The 23,400-nt window shown below is 44.6% G+C and overlaps 2 protein-coding genes across 2 annotated transcripts; both read right to left on the reverse strand.

The window, feature by feature from the left end:
* Positions 1 to 3,248: 3,248 nt before the first annotated feature.
* Positions 3,249 to 8,113, reverse strand: LOC127785674 (long-chain-alcohol oxidase FAO1-like). Its single transcript, XM_052313068.1, has 2 exons — positions 7,501 to 8,113; positions 3,249 to 5,114 (listed from the first exon to the last, which is right to left on the reverse strand). Exons 1-2 carry the CDS (start codon positions 8,044 to 8,046, stop codon positions 3,378 to 3,380), a joined length of 2,283 nt encoding a protein of 760 aa, XP_052169028.1. The 5' UTR covers positions 8,047 to 8,113; the 3' UTR covers positions 3,249 to 3,377.
* A 4,578-nt stretch (positions 8,114 to 12,691) lies between these two features.
* On the reverse strand, positions 12,692 to 19,566 carry LOC127752810 (long-chain-alcohol oxidase FAO1-like). The gene is made up of 3 exons (XM_052278227.1): positions 19,110 to 19,566; positions 18,696 to 18,989; positions 12,692 to 14,605 (listed from the first exon to the last, which is right to left on the reverse strand). Exons 1-3 carry the CDS (start codon positions 19,329 to 19,331, stop codon positions 12,839 to 12,841), a joined length of 2,283 nt encoding a protein of 760 aa, XP_052134187.1. The 5' UTR covers positions 19,332 to 19,566; the 3' UTR covers positions 12,692 to 12,838.
* Positions 19,567 to 23,400: the final 3,834 nt, after the last annotated feature.

The following is a 23,400-nucleotide window of genomic DNA, read 5'->3' on the forward strand; positions in this document are numbered from 1 at the left end:
CGATTCAAATTTTTTCCAAAAAATATATTTTCTTCTCTATCTCTATCTCTACTATTATAAAAATTAAAAATGTTTTTGCCGGTATTTTGATACGTCGTCCGTGTATGAGTCGGTTTTTAATATTGTTCGCTTTTGAAAATACATATCCGTATTTGAGTCTGTTTTTATGTTCATTCGCTTTTGGAAATACAGAAGGATTCGTATACAAAATTTCTTTAAAAAACTCGCATGCTAACTTAAGACAATCAAACTCCTAATTGCAGCTCATGATTTTATAAAAAATATATATATCCATGCGAATTCCCACAGTAAATTTCACCTTAACTAAACCGTATAATAATAATAAGATTAAAATGGCCTTCACCCGTTGCAATGCACGGACATTTTTTTCTAGTTTATCAAATGCTAAATCCTTGGGCGATTACCTTAGGGAAGGTAATTGACATACGACATGTGGAGACATGAGCACCACATTGCCATGATATATATTAAGGAGATAATTTGTGAAAGAAAAATAAACTAAACTAATATTTTCGACTAAGTCAGCTGGATGGCTTGGGTGGTTTCCGGCTAAGGCTAGTGCCGTTCCTATTAAGAACCAAACCATAAAGCTACGCATGAAACGATCCCAGTACAACCGTACTTCTCGCATGGGGCATACACATAGCGGAGTAAATAGTTGAGCGGAGGCGGTACCCAAGATGCGGTGGATTCACTTAGGTGTATGAATAGGCGGCGAGCCTACAGGTGGATAACCATCGGTGGGTAACCGAAATAAAGTTGACTTTATTATAATTTAACGAATGTGTGAGTTTCCCTCCCGGGAACTCATTGCAAGAAATTGTATACGCCTAGAGTGCATGAGGGCTCAAGTTCATGAAACATGTACGATCAAAGTGAGGTTATTGAAAGGCTTTACCGATGTGTCTCATTCGTTGGAGTAGAATGACTTCCCAAACGTTGTGTAGTCTCTGGACTAATATCTTGTTAAAAAAAGGGTACGAATTTACCATGTCTGCATCATTTTTTTTTTAAAAAAAAATCGAAATCTCTCATCTGTGTGGTCTCGGGTGCATGTGGCAGCCTTTCTTCACATTTTTGTGTAGCCCAGTGCTTAGGTGCTAAACTTTTCTTCTTTTAGCAGTAGCTACCCAACTTATCCAGAGTGCATCATGATTTTTCCTGGGATTTTTGCATTCCTATAATTTGAACTGAAAATTTCGGGAGTACAGTACCGCTACCTGTTTCAAGACTGCACTGTTCAATTTGTATAGGCAAAATCTTTTTAAAAAAGAAATTTTGGGGAAAAGAATCATGGAAAAAAAAGATTCATCCTACGTATTGTAACATACTCCATAGTAGTAGTAGTAATAAGCACCTAGATACTAAGGTTTATTTTGTTCACAATATCGGTTTATTTTGTTCTTTTTATGCTTCACCTAAGGTTGCTGACTAGTTCTTATTGTTGATACTTTTGTACAGTTCATCAATTGGCAGCCATTGGGGTATTCTGGAGGTTTTGAAGAAGGAACCTTGTCCCACACATTATGGTTTATGTTACAACACCTTGGTCATACCCACTAACTGGAGTACCATTTCTTTTCGGCTGAACGAAGCTCTTCACTTAGAATTTACAAGTCAGAATTATATATCCAAGGGAGATTGTCCCATGAAACAACTCTTTGTTTTCATGGTTATGGATGGGATGCACCCTCAGCTATGCTTGAAGTTGCATATCAAGCTATCGTGTATTTTCGGCACCATAGATCGGGAATATCTAGGCATTTTCATTTCTTCCTAGCACGAACAAATAATACCACCTTTAGTTACTATCCAGGTTTAGAGGGACAATCAGGGGACCTTAACACACCACACCTTCATCTTGCAGGGTACGGTTAGTCCAATCATTAGATAGGTACCTCGCTTTGGCATTAAGTGAACTTGATAGACTTCAAACTAGAGTTGCTACACTTGATAGGTGAGTAGAACCATTGGGTCATCGAGGGTATTTTGATAATGCCTTTATCTATGGGAGCACCATTATGCAACCACTTGCTGAAACACTACCACCTCCTATGGGTATATATCAACACTTTAATCATAGAGCACACATGAGAGTGAGATATCATCGTAACAATTACACTATGGCTGACCTTGCACTTTTTGGTAATCCGAAGTTACTTGGACCGTCATATATTTATGTGAGGAATTGTCAATACTACCGTCTAACCATGGCGATCCCTACTAATGTGGTACCAAATCCTCCAGCTGGATTTTCGGAAGACACTTATATCTTGTAATAGGGATCCTCGAACAAATGCAACCCTCCTATAATGCTATATAATATTATTTAAATCTAAACCTTCTGGTAGTCAATTTCTGTAACACCATGTCTTATACGTGGTTCTATGTGATTACCATCCATCCTTATGTATGCAAACCTATCATAAATCAATATGAAGTTATGTGATCTCTTGTGATTTCCTTTTCACCAACAAAAACTATGTCTATCAAATTACAAAGTAACAGTTCAAGTTCATGAAAAAATTTAAGAAACATAATTTGAATCAAGTTTCTCCTAGTAGATTAAACTTTCACGAAAATATAAGCACTAATAACTACTACCTCCATATTTTAATGTATGACACCGTTGAACGTTGGACCATTCGTCTTATTTAAAAATTTTATGCAATTATCATTTATTTTATTATGACTTGATTTTTCATCAAATGTTCTTTAAGCATGACATAAATATTTTCATATTTTCACAAAAAATTTAAATAAAACGAATGATCAAACATTGGTTAAAAAGTTAACAGCGTCATACGTTAAAATACGGAGGGAGTAATTGACACACCAGCAAAGTCTCTAGCAAACGAGTCGTACTAGTTTAACGGAAAAACGAACCTTAAACGTTAAATTCTTAAACGACTGCGTTCGATCGTTGCCGTTAAAGCCTTAAACGTTAGTTTTTCTGGCATGTGGAATGAGACACATGGTTAACGCATGATTAATCTAATATTAATTATTACAAACTTTAAAAAATAAATTTATTTGATTTTTTAAAGAACTTACATCTGATTAGTTTTTTTATAAAAAAAACATTGTTTAGCCGTTCAAAAAGTGAGTTGACGAAAACAAGTAAGTTCAAAAAGTGAGGATAGAACGGGCCTAGTGCAAATTTGTCTCTCGTCCCAACCAGTAATCAACACGTTACAACCACGTTATTTTGGAAAAGAAAAAAAAGATTCCACTAAATCATCTGCACAGTAGAAAAGCACATCAACTGAGGTCCGTCTGAGGAAAGAAAGATACAACTTCTGTTACAGAATTGGCGACAAATACGAAGATATAGTAACAAATCGATCGATGGATCACTAGTACGACAGGGTGTCGGCGATGCCGTTCGAGAGGCAGTAGGCGATGGACTGAATGGTGATCATCGGGTTCACGCCCACCGCCGTCGGGAGCAGGCTGCCGTCGCAGACGTAGAGCCCCTCGGCCTCCCAGCTCTCGCCGGCACCGTCGACGGCGCCGTCGCGTGGGCTCGCGCCCATCCGGCAGCTGCCCATCTGGTGGGCCGAGCAGAAGATGGCCCACTTGTCGGAGCCCGGGTACATGGGGCCCTTCTCGATGGTCACCTCGTCGAGGAACGCCTCCACGTCCGCGTCGCGCACGCCCTTGCACCGGAGGCGGAGCCCGTCGCTGCGGTGGGTGCCCACCTCGGCGGCGCCGGCGGCCACCAGGATGCGCAGCGCGCGGCGGAGGCCGGCGCGGAGCTCCTCGGCGTCGTCGCGGCTCGGGGAGAAGCGGACGCGGCCCTCGCCGTCGACGGCGCCGGCGCCGCGGTCGCGCACCAGCGCGAACGCGTGCGCCGTGCGCGCGTACCGGCGCATCCGCTCCTTCATGTCGCGGCCGGACTCCCACGGCACCACGGCGGAGAACGCGCCCGGGCCGAGCGCCGGCGTCTCGATGATGGTGCGGTCGGTGACGCGGTGCATGCTGGTGATGATGCCGCCCTCGTAGCACTTGCCCGGGAGCTCCGCCGTGCTGTCCGGGAAGTAGCCCCACGCCATGGACACCGGGTGGAGGTGAAGGTTCCGGCCGATGTGGCGATTCTTGAGCCCGCTGTTGCGCAGCAGCGGCGGCGTCATGAGCGCGCCGCACGCCGAGATGGACACCTTCGCCTCGATGCGGAGCTTCTTGGTGATGCCGCTGCTCGTGCACGTCGCCATCAGGCCGACGCACCTCTTGCTCCGGCCGCCCCTCCCGCCGGCGTTCCTCTCGAGGATGAAGTGCTCGGCCTTGCACCCGGTCAGGATGACCGCGCCGCGCTCGACGGCGTCGACGAGCCACGTCGTGTCGGTGCCCTTCTTGTCCCCCGTGGGGCACCCGAGGTTGCAGCTGCCGCAGAAGTGCCCCTCCGACGAGTTGCGCGGCACGGCGTCGGCGCGCATCCCGAGCGCGTCGCAGCCGCGGCGGAGCACCCTGTTCTGGAACCCCTCCTCCTCGCACCCGCCGGTCACCCTGATCCGGTCGCACACCGCGTCCATGGCCTGCGCGTACGCCGTGCTCGCGAACACCGGCAGCCCGTGCTCGCGCGACCACTCCTCCCTGATCTCCGCCGGCGTGCGGATGCACGCCGACCAGTTCACCGCCGAGCCGCCGCCGACCGTGGCGCCGGTGAACAGTATGGTCGTGACGTTGGACGTGCCGAACACGCCGCCCTTCTCGTAGAGCCGCTCCATGGACGGGCCCTCGAGGGAGGTGTAATCCTCCGTGGCGAAGTAGTCCCCCTTCTCGACGACGACCACCTTGTACCCCTTCGACGCGAGCACGGCGGCGGCCACGCCGCCGCCGCAGCCGGACCCGACGACCACGGCGTCGCACTGCACCGTGTGGTGCGCGGCCGTTCCCGTCTTCACGGCGAGGCCCTTCTCCACGAGCGACCTGAGCAGGGCGTTGTCGTCCATCCGCCTCGTCTCCACCACGCCATCCTCGAGCGGCCGCCGCGACGGCGACGCCGGTCTGCGTTGCTCCACCGCGGCGGCGGCGGCGGCAGGCGCGGCGTACCCGATCGCCTTCCAGCTTGGGTTCCTCGATTTCTCGTCCAGCTGCATCCAAACCGGGTTACACTCAAATTAAACGAATTATAAAAAATGAGAAATTTTATGATCATTGAGAAAACCTCTAGATATCTAAATTCTAGATATCTAAATTTTACGTTAAAGTTTTTGTAACCTCAAAATACTACTTGAAAGTATTAAATTTTACAATAGAAAATACAATATATTTTCAAGAATGGTACTGAAATCTACAAAATTCATAACCCAAAGTAGAATTTGTCCAGACTCCTTTTTACTTTTTTGAGTGGGAATTTGTCCAAATTCGAATCAATGATTGGAGTGCTGGACCGGACAAGACGGTCGTGGTCCAAAGGCCTAACTAGAACCAAACAGTGGCCGGGCCGGCCTGGAATCTGGGTTGAATTCCTCACAGTGCACACTGTGAGAGTAGAATCTCTCTGCTCACAACCAGTAAGAGGAGGTCCCGGCACAGCTAGCCGGCGGCGGCGCGACGCGGGCGTCGCATCGGCCAGCCTGAACAACGACGTGACGGGTAGAGGTCGCCGCGCACAGTGGCCGGGATGTCGCGACCTTGCAACCGCCGCCATTGCCGCCGGCCAGCGAACTTTACTAGTCCGTGTACTTACCCCGGCATGTGTTGTAGGGCTAGCTGCTTTCTGCTTGCCGCCGCATGCGTCCAGTTTCGTAGCTAGTGGTACAGTATACTTTATGCGTAAGGTATAAATGGCTAACCGGCCGCAAAATCCTAAAATAAACCCGAACTTATTTCTCATGTTTCCGATGGATCATGCCGCTAGATTCACCTGCTCGCTCTTAATACAGCTTTTCTAACAAGACGGCTTAGATTGTTTTCCGTCTTTTGTTCTATCAACTACCATTAATGTTCTTCCCTATGGCCGAGGCAATATCGCCATCTCTTCGCAGCCTATGCATCCTTTTAAGTCCATATTTCGTGCACCACAACTCCATCACATCTATCCAATCACGGATTAGAATCCTCTGCAGTCGAAGTCACGTGACATGTGAGCCCGATGATCCCTGGACCCAAATGTCAGTGACAAAGGCACCATGCATTTGACTGCAGAGGATCTCAATCCTCCAATCGCACATGCTCTGGTACCATTTATAGGTTCTCTCTACAACCTCTCTTGGTGGCACATAGTTGTCTTTTCAACTCCATAATAATGGCCCAAAAAAATACCAAAATAGTACAGCTATAGACTCACACCAATAACTTTATGTTGTCAAATATAAGCAATCCTATGATTTAAATTCTCTATACAATATAAACATTTTTATGATACCGATTCAAATGCACAGAAATTCAAGCATTTTCAGCCAATCAGGTGATTAGAAGGGGAATCTAAACAATTCAAAATTCCCAATTTAACCAATAAGATAATTGAAAAGGATTTTTTTCATTATTTTTAATCTTTGCTAAATAAACTAGAAATGTTTATATTTAGGAATGGAGAGAGTAATTGATCTCTTCGCATATCCTAATGCTATTTGTTTGTCCAGATGCAGAAAATTAATGCCATTAATCAAAGCAAAAATATGTGACGGGACCATAGCCATCTACACAAGATTCCCAATAAAACAGCAGCGCTAGCGACATGATTTCGGCTGGAGAACGTCCTTTTTAGATGAGAACGAACCATGACTCTGAGCTTCCAAAAGGGACCTCTAGCAGCAGAAGAAGACACAGTTGAGAAAGTATTATTGCCAAAATGCATGTCTTTATGCTAACAATGTGAAAGAGACCTACACGCTCTCAAGCTAAGATTTGCAAAGGTTCAAGCAGCAATGGCAACTCATCCAGTTTAAGCATCAAACCGGGAAAATATCATTAGGAAAAACTATACACTAGTTGTAAAGAAAAAACTATACACTGTTAGCAAAAAGTAGAAATAAATAAATTTTCAGTTAGGCCTCCAATTCTAAGCATTTTTTTAATAAAAGATTGATAGTATTTTTTTGGGGAAAGTATGTTCCTCCTAAAATATATTGTTGTTTTTACCATCTAAATATAAATTGTTGATTTATTTTGGGATGAATAGAGTATCCAATATCAAACATACACTCTCTCCATCTATTTACAAGATTTCCCCGTTCAAAATAAACAAATCTAATAAATCACATTTCATATCAATTTTATCTATCTAATGTACTATCAAAATTTTAAGATGAATGGAGTACCTATAAATTTATTCTAAGATCACGCAATAACTACGGAAGAATAGGAGAAATCTGGCAAGACCAGACATTCATTATTCATAGTCAGAATGTCAGATTGTTTTTTTCTCTTCACGTGACATGTTGGGGTTGACTGCCAATATTAAATTAATAACAACAACAAAAGAAAAAAAGAAAAATCAAACCAGATAATTCAGCGTGCGCTGTGCGTGCTTACCTTGGTGTAGAAGACGAAGTGGCAGATGATCTTGATGACGGTGAAGGTGATCTTGAGCGGGAACAGCCACCGCGCCGAGCTCCACCGCCTCAGCGCCGCCTCCCGCCGCTCCGGCGGCAGGTCGGCGAACCTGCGCACGGACGGGAGCCACCCGCCGGCGGCGGAGGAGGCGACGCACGCGGCGGCGCCGCACAGCGCGAGCGTGCCGGCCCTGGTGGCGAGCAGCCAGAGCACGACGGTGACCAGCGCCACCGCCTCCCACGCGCACCGGTTCACCATCAGCTCCGCCACCTCGTCGGGGACGGCGGCGTCGGCGGCGGACGCGAGGTAGAACCGCTCGAGGTCCTTGTCGCCGCCGCCGCGGCCCTCGTCGTCCGCCTCCGCCAGCGCCGCCGCCGCCTCGGGCAGTGACGGGATGAACGCGCCGCAGATGGCGCGGAGCGCCTCCATCTGCGCGGCCCCCAGCCCGTGCGTGTACCGCTCCCGCCTCTCCCCGCCCCTCAGCAGCGGGTGCCCCCTCGCCGCCTCCGCCGCCGCCGCCGCCATTTCTGCCGAGCTCGAGCTCTCTCTCTCTCTCTCTCTCTCTCCCCGGTGGCTTCGTGTGAGCGAGTGAGCTGTGTGTGTGTGTGTGCACGTGTTTTGGGTCGCACGTGAGTATATATAGAAGGTCGTGTCAATATATTGTGGTTATTTTTTCTGAGAGAAAAGAATAATTATACTAGTATTTAGTTGTATTTAAGACTCAGCAACCCAACTCTGTTTCTGTCTGTGTGTGTGATGACGAATTTTGGGTCTCGTGAGAGGACAGACTACAGAGAGATGGTGCGATGCTGTTGCCGAACAGAAGAGTGCAGCATTGAAAAGACTACGACGTTGGGAGAAGAAGAAGTGCTCGCTCGTTGGTTATCTGTAACGTTACGTTTGATCATTCGTCTTATTTATAAAATTTATAAAAAATAAAAAAAGTCACACAATAAAATATTATTTATATTTTATTATTTAATAACAACAAAAATACTAATTATAAAAAATAAATAAAATGAACAGTCTTAAACGTTAGAGATAAATAGTGCAAAGAAACGGAAGGAGTAAGTTCCTTTTCCTCCACCATTCATCAAATATATACTATCTTCTTATCTTTTCTAGGTCCACGGATAGATAAATTTCATTCATTCAATACTCTTACCAAACTCTTATTAAAAATTATTATATTTTAAGATGGATGGATTATCTTTTAATGAGATACGCCTTATTCTCTCTATGTTTTTCCACACCCAAGATATTTATTTTATGATGGATGGAATATTAACAAACTTACAAACATTGCAAAGGACATGAGCTGACAAATATTTAAATTACAGGGATTTAGGGAGTTTTTATTTGAGCACTGCAACACATACTAAATTTTTAGGTAGTACCAAATTTATACTAACAATCATTTTAACCGTTTCATTTATTTAGATGAAAGTTATAAAAAAATCTATATGCACTCATAGAATGGCACATCAGTGTAACACAATAATTTATAGTAAGAAAAAGTTAGGCTCTAGAAATTTTTTTTATTTCGTCCAAAAAATTATGGCCGAATTAGGGGCCTACTGGAGTTAACATAGGTCATATCCATTCCCAATCAACTCGGACTCTCGTAATAATAGAGAACAGCACTTTGATCAACTATATTCTTTTGTATTCTTTTTCATTTAAGAAAAGCATGTGTGTTCGCCCTGATTGCGCCCGTACATCCAATTCCACTGTTTGGTGGTTCACAAAGCGGCATAACGTCTAATGAAGTCTTTTGGAGCAGACAAAAGACTGAACGAGAATCTAACGCAAATTTGTTTATGGGGCCATACATGAGTTCTGGCATAAAAAAATGTGTAATTAATATGATACGTACAAGAACAACAGCTTCTCTGTTTGTAACTGTTCCGATTGCACCCATAACCACTATCCAACTACCCAGTTAAACTAACTTTTTTATAATTTGTGGTTGATGATCACAGTCTGAGGTCAGCCATAAACAGTACATCTAGTAGGTTTCAGTCCACTTCAGTTCCACATATATCCCTCGGTATCATATTATAAGTTTTGTGATTTTTTTTCCTTAGTTAAACTTGATTAGATTTAACCAAATTTATAGAAAAATATAGTAATATTTTCAATACAAATAAAACATATTAAAAAAATATTTAATATTAAATTTAATAAAACTAATTTAGTATTATAGATATTGCTAATTTTTCGATAGAGTTGACCAAATCTAAAGGATATTTTGATTAAAGAAAAGTTAAATAATTTATAATTAATATGAAGCGGAGGGAGTTCTGTACTGGCTAGTTACTCTACCCTTGTTACTCGGCGTTTCTGGCAGTAGAGGCTGAAATGTAAAATATTTCTATCATCCATAACAGTTGTTGTACCATGTTGCTATACTGATGTGTTGTTATATTTGGATTTGCCACCCTAATTAGTTATTAATTAAGATTTTTAAGGACTTAATTGACACTTAGATGTGCCATTGCCATTGCCATTGCCATTGCCATTTGCCAATGTGAGAAAACCTTGAGGTGTGTGTAACCTCTCAGATTTGCACCCATAACCACTAACCAGCTACATAGCAGTTAGTCATTCATGCTTTGAAGTTTGTGGGTGACGAACTTAATTTGAGTTCAACCAACAATGTATTATTGTCGTCTCATCTACTCGACATGCCCGGAATTTGGTATATATCCCTCGATTTGGAATAATCCATCGGGCTCATATTTTCACTTATGCTTATGATTAGCCAAAATTTAAATTTTAAACCTTAAATTTAATAGTTGATTTTAGGTTTTTTTATCAAAATTTATTTTGCAGCCTTTGCTTTTAGAACACTAAGGACACATATATATAAAAAGTTTTATCCACAAATTATTTTCCGTCTACAAATATGCCGAAACAATGGGCCGTATATCTATCTATCTATTTTATTATATTATTAAAACAATCTTGAAATTTTTATAGGTTTGATGGTGTATATACTGGTGCTAAGTGTAACCTATTTCAAGGGGACATGGTATAAATTGAAAGTGTGTGCTAAACCTGGTATAAAGTGAAATTAGGTGCGTTTTACCTTGTGTAAAGTGCAATTTACTCGTAAAAATCCTCTCTAAGGCCTTGTTTGGATTCTCCGAGCTATTAAATAGCCCTCCGAAATCTTGCTATTTAGGAGTATTATACGTAGATTACTGACAAAAGCGATTCCATAACCCCTAGGCTATTTTGCGAGACGAATCTAACGATGTATATTAATCCATGATTAGTGGCTGATTACTGTAGCATCACTGTAGCAAATCATAGATTAATATACCTCGTTAGATTCGTCTCGCAAAATAGCCTAGGGGTTATGGAATGGGTTTTGTCAGTAATCTACGTTTAATACTCCTAAATAGCAAGATTACAGAGGGCTATTTAATAGCCCTCCGGATCCAAACATGGCCTAAGACTCTAAAACTCTACCATCTCTTGATTTCTTTGAGATAAACAACTAATCGCCTAACTTTGTTGCAGCGAATTGAACCATCAGTAGATTTTCATGAAGGGAGAAGCACCATGGTTTGCAAATAAGTAAACTATTTTTAACACAAAAAAATGCCATTTATGTGTGTTTATGTTTTTAGAATATCAACGGGTAAAAAAGTGGTAGTCACTAGTCAGTATGCGTTGCTATTGAAACTAGATAGATGTCATTTTTGTGTAGATGTAGCGGACAACCCATCATGATCATGTAGATAGGTATACATCATCGAAATAACGATCGATGGACTATTGCGATCACTGTTCAAACAACAGCCAATCCCCAAAATAAATACTTGCATGCCCCCACATGCCTTTTTACATAATGATCCTTTTTAGAAAAAAAAACTAATTGTAAATATACCCTAAGCAAAATTTATTTTAGAAATAAACATAACCCTCGGTGCCAAAACCATTGACACCAACACCCAAAGTTCTTGAGCCTGCATACATACATTCCCCCGATTAACCCTACATTTGCTTATGGGATGTTGTCTTCGTTTGTCCATAAGAATTTTCTTCTGTTTTGTCAAAACTTTGGGGATCCTCGGGGCGGTTAGACGATGGATGTGCAAAAGCTGTAAGTATAGATGGCCAAAAGGCCCGAGGCCCGACGGCCTGGCCCATGGCACGGCGTTTAGGCCCGGCCCAAGCATGGCATGCCCCGTCAAGGGTTGGGCCTGTGCCGGCCCAGCCCGACCACCGGGTCGTGCCTGGGCCTCTCCGCCGGCACGGCACGATGGGCCGCATGCCAGGCCCGACACATAAACAATAGGGAGTAAAAATAGACATATTATATGCCACGGTCGAAAGAATAGGAACGTAAAATAGACTTATTTTACCTATATATATGTCAGCCCAAAGAGGAGGGACAGAAAATAGACTTATTTTCACTATATATATATATATATATATATATATATATATATATATATATATATATATATATATATATATATATATATATATATATATATATATATGTCACAGCCCAAAGTGGAGGGACGGAAAATAGACTTATTTTCGCTATATCGTGTCACAGCCCAAAGAGGAGGGACGAAAAATAGACTTATTTAAAAAAAAGGCACGATGGGCTACCCGCGCCTTCGGGCCGGCGGCACGGCCCGATGGCTAGTGGGCCGTGCCTGGCCGTGCCTGGGCCGGGCCGGGCCGGGCGGGCCTTTTGGCCATCTATAGCTGTAAGGAGAAGGGTTTAAAATTGTAGAACGAAATTTCGGTCATATCGGACCCCCCGGACAAAAATGATATTATTTCGGCCAAAGTTTTTAATTTTTTAAATTTTTGGCAATATTTTGTTCAGTTTAACTAAAATTTGTTTAAAATTTTGGTATATCGGCCAAAACATTAAACCTTGGTAAGGGATAATTTTACAAGCGTTGCTCGTTCAGCTGAGTTGATGAACTTGCCTTGTTAATGAGGCAGCCGAGCAAATGCTTTATCCACCAGTGGTTGGAAATGCAATTTTCGAAGTTCCGATAGTGACCGTGGTAACTACAAGTATTTCATTGGAAAGGTTGGGTTAATACGGGCAGACATTTCAGCTTCTCATTGCGGCCATTTGAACCTTTACCATATTTATCTTGAGGCCCATGTCGTCTCTGAAAGACTCTAAACAGATCTCTAAATCCCTTAGAATTATTTTCCCATATGAATCATCTGCTGAAATATGCTCGTGATTTATCATCACTATTACAGTTGATTAACAAGCAGGGACATTGCAAATTTGCAATTTATGCATGAACAAAAGAGGAAAAAGATTTTACTAGCGCTGCTCCTTGCCGTGTGCCATCGAGTCGGCTATGCCCTTGGCGACGCAGTAGGCGATGGACTGTATGGTGATCATCGGGTTCACGCCCACCGCCGTCGGGAGCAGGCTGCCGTCGCAGACGTAGAGCCCCTCCGCCTCCCAGCTCTCGCCGGCGACGTCGACGGCGCCGTCGCGGGGGCTCGCGCCCATCCGGCAGCTCCCCATCTGGTGCGCCGAGCAGAGCACCGACCACTTGTCCGTCGTCGAGTGCATCGGCCCCTTCTCCACGGTCACCTCGTCGAGGAACGCCTCCACGTCCGCGTCGCGCGCGCCCTTGCATCGGAGGCGGGCCCCGTCGCTGCGGTGCGTGCCCACCTCGGCGGCGCCGGCGGCCACCAGGATGCGCAGCGCGCGGCGGAGGCCGGCGCGGAGCTCCTCGGCGTCGTCGCGGCTCGGGGCGTAGCGGACGCGGCCCTCGCCGTCGACGGACCCGGCGCCGCGGTCGCGCACCAGCGCGAACGCGTGCGCCGTGCGCGCGTACCGGCGCATCCGCTCCTTCATGTCGCGGCCGGACTCCCAGGGCACCAGGGCGGCGAAGGCGCCCGGGCCGAGCGCTGGCGTCTCGATGATGGTGCGCTCCGTGACGCGGTGCATGCTAGTGATGATGCCGCCCTCGTAGCACTTCCCCGGGATGTGCGGCTCCGGCGTGTTGTCCGGGAAGTAGCCCCACGCCATGGACACCGGGTGGAGGTGCAGGTTCCGGCCGATGTGGCGGTTCTTGAGCCCGCTGTTGCGCAGCAGCGGCGGCGTCAAGAGCGCGCCGCTCGCCGAGATGGACACCTTCGCCTCGACGCGGAGCTTCTTGGTGATGCCGTTGCTCATGCACGTCGCCACCAGGCCGACGCACCTCTTGCTCCGGCCGCCGCCACCGCCGTTGCTCTCGACGATGAAGTGTTCGGCCTTGCACCCGGTCAGGATGACCGCACCGCGCTCGACGGCGTCGACGAGCCACGTCGTGTCGGTGCCCTTCTTGTCGCCGGTGGGGCACCCGAAGTTGCAGCTGCCGCAGAAGTGCCCCTCCGACGAGTTGCGCGGCACGGCGTCGGCGCGCAGCCCGAGCGCGTCGCACCCGCGGCGCACCACCTTGTTCTGGAACCCTTCCTCCCGGCACGCGTCGGTCACGCCGAGGCGCTCGCACACCGCGTCCATGGCCCGCGCGTACCCGGGGCTCGCGAACACCGCCAGCCCGTGCTCGCGCGACCACTCCTGCATCACGCCCGCCGGCGTGCGGATGCTCGCCGACCAGTTCACCGCCGACCCGCCGCCGACCGTCGCGCCGGTGAATATCATCGTCGTGACGTTGGACGTGCAGAAGACGCCGCCCCTCTCGAAGAGGCGCTCCATGGACGGGCCCTCGATCGAGCTGTAATCCTCCTTGGTGAAGTAGTCGCCCTTCTCGACGACGACCACCTTGTACCCGGCGGACGCGAGCACCGCGGCGGCCACGCCGCCGCCGCAGCCGGAGCCGACGATGATGGCGTCGCACCGCACCGTGTGGTGCTCGTCCGACGCGCCGGGCCTCACGGCGAGGCCCTTCGCCGCGAGCGACCGGAGGAGGGTGGTGTCCGTCAGCGCCCTCGTCTCCACGACGCCGTTGTCCAGTGGCCGCCACGATGCCGGCGATGGCGACGGCGACGGCATCGACTCTGCTCGATCACGTCGGGGCTCTTCCACTCTGTATCCTATTGCTTTCCAGTATGGATTCTCCGAGTTCTCGTTCACCTGCATGATGGACAAAGGAAATTTGCAAGTTACAGAAATGATCGTTTGATTTGCAGATACATTTGTTCTTTGATCATTCATTCAGATATTAATCGGTCTTTTTTTTTGTTATTAATTTAGAGTTTGCACAGTTGTTTCATTAAGGAAGAAGTATTTTCTCTGTTTCATATTATAAGATATTATTCCCTCCGTCTCAAAATATAAGAATTTAGAACCGGATGGGACATTTCCGGTCTTTAAGTTCCTAATGTCCCTTATGGTCAAGTTCTTATATTTTGAGACGGAGAGAGTAGTTAGTACTCCTACAAGACGACTTATAATGTGAAATGGAGAGAGTACTAACGTAGTGTGTAAATTTGTTTAATCACACAAATTACCATGCTTGCACTTCCAACCATGTTTGGCAATGCTACGGACTATAATCAGGAGCTGATTTTGAATTTCAGAATTTTATATTTGATCAATTTCAGAGTTTTTGCCACTATCATTACTTAACTCTCTTTTTATGATTGTTAATGATAAAAACTAAAAATATTCACAAAATATAATTTTCAAAAGAATCATCTTCAAAACTTAAAATTGCTCTGTATTATTATCTTCATCTCAAACAATAAGATAAGGGCTCCGTTGGAAGTTGGAACAAAGGAAAAGTAAAGAAATTTTGGGTGATTCAAATCCATTGAACTTTTTTTCCTAGATGGTCCTTTGGAATATACAAATTTGCTTCGCTAAAATTCTTTGAAATTCCTATGGAATTTCTCATAGGAATTTTAGAGGAAAACTAACATCAGGTCCCTCATCCTTGTGACATAAAGGGCCCGTTCTTTTTTCTGTCAAGAGTTGGATTAACATTAAGATTTTCGTAGCACACTTTTCAAACTGCTAAATGGTGCACTTTGTACGAAAACCTTTTATATGAAAGTTGCTCTAAAATATCATATTAATCTATTTTTGAAGTTTGTAATAATTAAAACTCAATCAATTATACGTTAATATCATATCGTTTTATGTAAAAAAACTTAATCTACATGTTCAGAAGAAAAGACACCACCAAAGTTCCATTGATTTTTCAATGGTGCTAGCAAACAATACTTTTTGTAAAATCCTATGAATGTATTTTCGGTAGGATTTATAGGATTCGTTGTAGCATGACATCATATTTCTCTGATTTTCTCATTCTTGTATTTTTATAATCATGCGTTTCAATAAGAGGCCCTTTAAGACATTCACAGTGCGCCACACAAATTTGCCGCGCCTCCCCTGCCACATAGACCCAAACACACCAAAGAAGCATACTAGCCACCTGCTCCACAGGGCATCAGAAATACTAGCCACTTGCTCCACCCACATCCTACTTTATTGTGGGTCCCACCAGTGTTCTTCTCTCACTTTTCAACTGCCTTTCTCTCTCCTTCCTCTCACTTCTCGACTTCTCACAATCTCATCTCTTCTGAGACCGACCGGGACCGAGCGGCGTCAGGCGGCAGTGGGGTGGCCCACGCGACGACGGCGGCGAAGCGGCCCGCGCGACGACGGCCGCGGGGCGGCCCGCACGGCGACGGCGGGGCGGCTCGCGCGGCAACGGCGGTGGGTGTAGGGGCCGCTCGAGTGCCGACGGCGCCGGGCGGCGGCGCGTCCCGAGCACCGACGGCGCCGGCTCCGAATCGACGACGAGCTCCGGATTGAGGACATGCGCGGCGTCGGCTCTTCCCCCTCCGGCGTCCCCTCCCCGCCTCCGGCCTCTCCCTCCGGCGTCCCCTCCCCGCCTCCGGCCTCTCTCTCCACCGAGCTCTCCAGATCCAGCCCATGGCTCGTCGGATCTGGACTGCCGAGGCGGCAATGGGGAAGGTGGCGGCGGCTCGACGACAGCTCCATGGTAGGCCCGCGGCGGAGAGGAGAACGACGAGCAACGAGGTTCCCTCTCCGACGAGGAGCTCTCTCCAGCGTCGCACGGGGCCACGAAGCGTGAGGCCACGACCCGCACAGTGCGGCCGCGTCGTTCTTCCCCGCGTCGATGGCAGCTTTTCTGATGAGGTTCGTGTGTCCAATTTTGGCTACGAAGCTCTTTTGGTCACGCTGCAAGCCAAGTTGGCAAGGAATCTTGGGTTTGCCACGGGTTGGCCGAATGCCGCGCACGCGGACTGTGAATGCCCTTACAAACCCGACCCTAGTTACCATCACGTTAGAAGATCACATCACTAGTACCAGTAGTACCCTGTTTGAGTTGATTGAACTGGGGGGGCAGAGGTGCTTTCACAAATGCAGAAGACGTTTCAGGTTTTCCTAATGAACCTAGTCACCACCACGACAAGATCGACTTTGATTTCGCACATTTTTGAAGCAAAAGCAGCTCAAAACCTGGACGCGGGTGATTGACAGAAAGACAGCCATGTCCTACCCGTGAATTTGCGATTGTCTGAAAGTCTAACCACCCAAATGTTCAGTCGATTCACAAATCCCCAACCACTGTCCTATACTATACACAAGATGACAAGAAACGCCTCCTTAATCAGTTTTTGGCGACAACAGAGGCTTAATTAGTTTGCAGACAACCCAGTGATCGTCGCCTGTGAGGCTGTGAGAGTCAGATGATAGAGTACAGCTGGAAAATCTCTTCTATTAACAAGCTGGAAAATCTCTTCTATTAACAGATAAGCATGGAACGAGTGTGAGTTTTAGTGGTAGAAAATCAAACAAATTTCGCACCTTAGCCCTGCAGTGGCAACAAACAGCAGATGGTTTCTAATTAAAATATTGATTTTATTTTGGTTTTCACTAGTACATATAAGTTGCTTTAAAATATTAAATAAAACTATATTTTAAGTTTGTAACAATTAAAATTAATTAATTATGTGCTAATGGTTTTCTCATTTTTTATATGCTAACTATCTCAATAAGGCCCTGTTTAGTTCTAATTTTTTTTTCAAACTTCCAGCTTTTCATCGCATCGAACCTTTCATACACACAACTTTTCTATCGCATCGTATCAATTTCAACCAAACTTCCAAACTTTAGTGTGAACTGAACACAGCCTAAGGTTTGAACCGGACCAGAGAGATATCTCTTACTAAATTTGTGTGAGAGTTGTGTCATGTGTGAATTCTTGGCGCATGAGGATGTTTTCTTCACTCCTGCTGATGCAGGTCCATTCTCAGTGACTGAGCTGTCATATTAATTCCAACCATCTAACCCTCTGAATAGGCAGTAAGTACGGCATTTTTTGCACCATATATACACACGACCAAGTAGCAGTACGCAGTAGGACCAAACAGCCATTCAGTGCTGTTTTTACAGCCTCACCAGTCATGTTGCCAGTGCCCACTGGAATGTAATCCAATCCATCCAGGTTGGGACCGTGGAAAAGAGCCCGAAGAAAATATGTATCTTAATTGGAGGGGACGTTACTCGATTGTATACATCTTAATTGGATTCAAACGGAGATTTAGGCTGATACGAGTATCTGAATTTGAACAAATGCAGAATACGCATATGCTGAAAACAGACGAATTATAAATAAAAAATTCTCTAAACCGGTTCCTAGGTAGCTCCAAGAACAAGAAGTCTACGGTGCAGCTGCTGCGAGTGACTGGCTGGTGTTTGTACTGTTGTTCAGGGTTTGAAATTTTGGTGATTTCACCCCCCACCAGCATGCTCAAATCTCGTCCGAAATTTTTGGTTTTTTGCAACTTTTTGTGAATTTGATCAAATTTTATTCAAATTCATTCAAAATAGTCAAAATTTCAAATAATTTTGGCAAAAAAAAAACGAAATTACTGATATTTCCGAAATTTCGGTAATTTCGGTCCCCCCTTGCCAAAAAATCCAATTTCGAAATTAAAAACCCTGCTGTTGTTTGTTAACATGGTGCACCTGCGTGCTTCGGTGTAGGACTGTTGTATACTTGTATGGAAATTCGATCTCTGCTAAATTTTGACGATAATTGATCGATTTCTTACAGAATTTTAGATTTGTCAGATATTTATGTGGTTGAAATTTGAAAAGCACGGGGTATGTGATGCCGTGCTGCTGCATGGTGATTCTGATTCGTGAATCGGTCGAGAGGAGGAGGAGGAAGAGGAGACGTACGTACCATGGAGTAGAAGACGTAGTGGCAGAGGATCTTGGCGATGGCGAAGGCGATGCGGAGCGGGAAGAAGAGCCACCGCGCGCCGCTCCACCGCCGCAGCGCCGCCTCCCGCCTCGCCGCCGGCATGTCGGCGAAGCGGCGCACGGACACGAACGGGAACCCGCCGCCGTCGACGGCGGCGACGCTGTCCCGGCCGCACAGCAGCAGCGTGCCCGCCCGCGTGCTCAGCGCCCACAGCACCACCCACGTCAGCGCCACCGCCTCCCATATGCAACGCGTCACCAGCAGCTCCGCCACCTGCACGCCACGCCACGCCGCGCCGCACCGCGGTCGCCGCGGCCGCCGCCAGATTAGAGATTATAAACAAGAAAGAACTCGCGCGCATGGGGTGTTCGACCGATCGACCGACCGACCGACCTCGTCGGGGATGGAGGAGTCGGCGGCGGAGGCGAGGTAGAACCGCTCGAGGTCCTTGTCGCCGGGGCGGCGCCCGCCGTCGCCGCCGTCCGCGTCCACGGGCAGCGACGGGATGAGCGCGCCGCACATGGCGCGCAGCGCCTCCATCTGCGCGGGGTGCATCCCGTGCGCGTACTTCCTCCCCCGCCTCGCCCCTCCCCTCAGCAGCGGGTGCGGCGCCATTGCCGCCGACGACGAAGCTAAGAGTATCTCGCGCAGAGACGACAGCGATGTCGACGACGGTGCGTGCAGCGTGCGTGCGTGTCCGTGCGCGGCGCGCGAGGGTATATATAGAGAGAGGAGGAGCTGAGGCTGAGCTGAGCTGAGCTCGCGGCGCGCGCGCGCGCGCGATCTGGGCGGCGTGCGTGCGTTGGCGCGATCGGGTGGTGACGAGAGGAGGGAGAGTAGATGGAAGTGTGCGTGGCATTAATCCGCGTCTCTGCTGCGGCTGTGTCCGTCCCTATTCAATACGGCTCACCAAACAATATATATCCACGGAGAGATGACATATGAGACGAGCGCTAGCGTTCCGTAGCAGCCATGGAGGCTAGCTCGTTCATGTCAATGAATCTAAACATTCATATGTGTCTAGATTCATTAACATCTATATAAATATAGACAATACTTAAAGATATTATAAGTAGTAATAATGTATTTCATCCGTAAAAAAAAAACTTAACCTGATCCCTTCTAAAACAATGAATGTGGATCATAGCCCTTCCTCTTCTAGGTTGAGTTTTTTTTTTATGGCAGGAGTACTTCATATGTCTCGTAAAGTACAGATCTAATACTTCAAATTTGTTCTTTTGTATTAGGCTCGTCTTTTAAGAGACGGGAGAATTACGGTGCTAGAAATGCTTCTAGCACAGAAACGTCAGTCCATTAATTTCACACAAAAATATTTCTCTCTTTTCATGGGGACTTCACGTTTCACCTATTTTTTATCGGGCCGATGAAATATTCGCGTATCTAATCGTAGTTGGTCCTAGAAGTAGTTTAGATCGACATACGCCCTGAATTCTCCAAAATCAGAAAATGGAGTTATCCAACTTTTCCATATTCTTCAGAATCTTCGGCTTCACGAATAGACATTTAAGGGTAATAAAGTAATATGAAGTTCTAATAACAGTGGCTAAATTTTCACCTAATGCCTTGCGTTTTCTTTCTATTTTGCTACATAGAAGTCATTTATCTTTTCTGAATAAGTTTGATAGGTGAGCCCCAACGGAACAAGTGTGCTGACTCACTTCTAGTTATTGTGATAGCTAGGCACCATATAAAATGTTGCCCTTAACGAGAGCTCAACTTCATCACATAGTGACATAGACAGTGACTCCTTGTTTTATGCATATCCTTTTTAAGTAAGGACTGCCTACTTATATCGTTTTAGAAAAAAAAAAAAGCACCTCTAAAATCATGCAAAATTTTGACAATCCCACCTCCTCCTCTCTTCTCGTTCACGCCACCACAATTGCCAAGCGCCTCATCGATCCTCTGCATGCCTCCCCCACCGCCACTGCAACAACGCTGCCACCTACAAGGCCTATTGGATCCTAAAGCCTAAGGTCGGAAATTTGTAAATTTTGGTCCTATTTTTTACTATGTCATCTAAAATTTAGACTTTTTGTTAGGGCCTGTTTAGTTCGCGAAATAAAAATTTTTGGGTGTCACATCGGACGTTTGACTGGATGTCGGAAGGGGTTTTTAGACACGAATGAAAAAACTAATTTCATAACTCGCCTGTAAACCGCGAGACGAATCTTTTAAGCCTAATTAATCCGTCATTAGCACATGTGGGTTACTGTAACACTTATGGCTAATCATGGACTAATTATGCTCAAAAGATTCGTCTCGCGATTTCCCCCTAACGGTACAATTAGTTTATCTTTTAATCTATATTTAATGCTCTATGCATGTATCTAAAATTTGATGTGATGTTTTTGGGAAAAAATTTTGGGGAACTAAACGGGGCCTAATAGTTGCACCATTAGACAGCTACAATTAACATACAGAACTATATTTTCCTAAAGCTCTTGGCTATGCATGTGATATATATATATATATAGAGGTAAATTAACTGGTGCTACATGAAGTATGGGCTCTAAGATTCAAATTGAGTATATACCCAATTTAAATGAATATGAATTTTTTTTAAAATGTTTAGGTATGAACATTAACTTCTTTACTAACAAGTTCAAACAAGTTTGAACTGAGTTTGAACTTTTTTTTTTGGTTAGATTTTGGTTCTAGGTATATAACATCCAAACATATAATTCGCTAGGTATGTAATAATGAATTGTGAAATAAAGTTGAGTTTGAGTTATTTTGTTGTTAGGTATTGGTATGAATCAAATTCATATACCTAGGTATATACTCACAATTTAATTTTTCTAAAAAATTTGAGAGATTTTGTGTGTTTTATACCTTGGAACCCGGGCACCATGAAGTCCCATATGAGTATCATATATATATATTATATATATATATATGTGTGTGTGTGTGACTATATGAGTAAAATATTTCTCCTTCTATCTGGCGCACGTGCCTTCCCAGAATCCCAACACACACTACTTTTTGTCACACGAAAGTTTTCATTAAAAAAACATTTTCAATATTTTTTCTGAAAAATGTTTTTCTGATGAAAGTCTTTCGGAGGGAAATTTTTTAGATGAATATTTTTCAGATGAAAGCATAAATAGAAAATGTGCGCTGAAAATACTGTGCCAAATAGCAATATCGTCAAACAAGACCATATTTTTTTTGCCGAAACCTTAGCCTTTGTGAAGGAGGTCAGTTTCATATAGGAATTGAGGTGGTTGTACCAACCTAGCTAGCACAGACAAGTCGTCTCTCTAATAAAACTCCTTTTTTCCTCTTCCACAGGAGTCGCATCGATAGCTATCCAAAGTAAATAGGAGTACCGGCCTGTAGCCATCCTGATGTGGCGAAAAAGAAGTAAACGTTCGTACTCAATCCAATTTATTAGTTTGTCCCTAGTTAATAAGACATCTTAGGATTGATTCGACACAGCAGATCGATACTTCGATTAATCTTACACCCTCCATCCCATAAAAAATAAATCTATGATTAGATGAGACATATTCTAGTATTATAAATTTGGACATATATATATTCATTCGTAGCACTAAAATGTATCATATTGATATTAGCTTGATTTTTTATGAGACGGAGAGAGTACTCACAAGTCTTATATGTCGGTTGAATGCACGCACTGACGCACTGAACTAGGGCACTAAGATCGGAACAACCTTTTGTTGGGAGCATTGCAACACATAAATCAGGCAGGGGTCTTTTGCCTGTATAAAAATTAAAAATTAAAAGAGTAAATTTCAGAAAACTGTAATTTCAGTAGTGACAGCAGTATATAACGTAAAAGTTATAGTTTTATAATAATTTATCACGCTATTGTTGTAGCAAACTGAAACATATCGTTAATGTTACAGTAAACTAATAGTTTTGTTACTAAAGTTGCAGTTTTCTGAAATTTACTCAAATTAAAAAGAAGTATATATATCATGTTGGTATATAGAGTGAAGCTTTACTTCTTACTAGCTAGTAATATATATATATATATATATCCGTAAGTTAAAACTGGTTAGATCCATACAATTGAGGGTACGTTACAAGGATTATTGAGAATAAAACATTGGACCTAGTAATTACTCATGCAAAGCGTATGGAATACATTGCAACACTGGGATGTGAGGAGATCTGCAGTAGTAGAGGTATAAGGGTGAACAAGGGTAAGACATGCATGCCACCATCTAAAATAGATGGCATGTTGAAATTTCAATATGTAGACGAAAGATATGTAGACGAAAGGAAAAGAGAGAAAAGAATGTTGTTGTGTTAGTTAGTTAGTTAATTAATTAACACGGTTCTAATAGACTGCGTACTACTATCTATATTATAATTTTACATTATCTATATATTGTACTTATTTAAATCTATTTGAAATAAGGTACATGGGTAATGGGTTGTCTATATGTTATATATATGGATGTGATGTACAAATAGTTTATAGATATAAGTCATCTATGTTCCTGTACTAACTAGTGAAAAATGAACAATATCATTTTCCATTGATAACAAGTCAAAATATAGATTTAGTTAGTATTTAAAACTTACTTGACTGTGTCACTTAGATCCCTATACTTTCAAAATAAAAAAGAACTTGACCTTTGAAGGCAAAATTAAGTTCAATTTTTAGAATTACTATTTTTTGTCAAAA

The sequence above is a fragment of the Oryza glaberrima genome, chromosome 10 (assembly GCF_000147395.1).
Source record: "Oryza glaberrima chromosome 10, OglaRS2, whole genome shotgun sequence".
In the NCBI taxonomy this organism is placed as follows: Eukaryota; Viridiplantae; Streptophyta; class Magnoliopsida; order Poales; family Poaceae; genus Oryza; species Oryza glaberrima.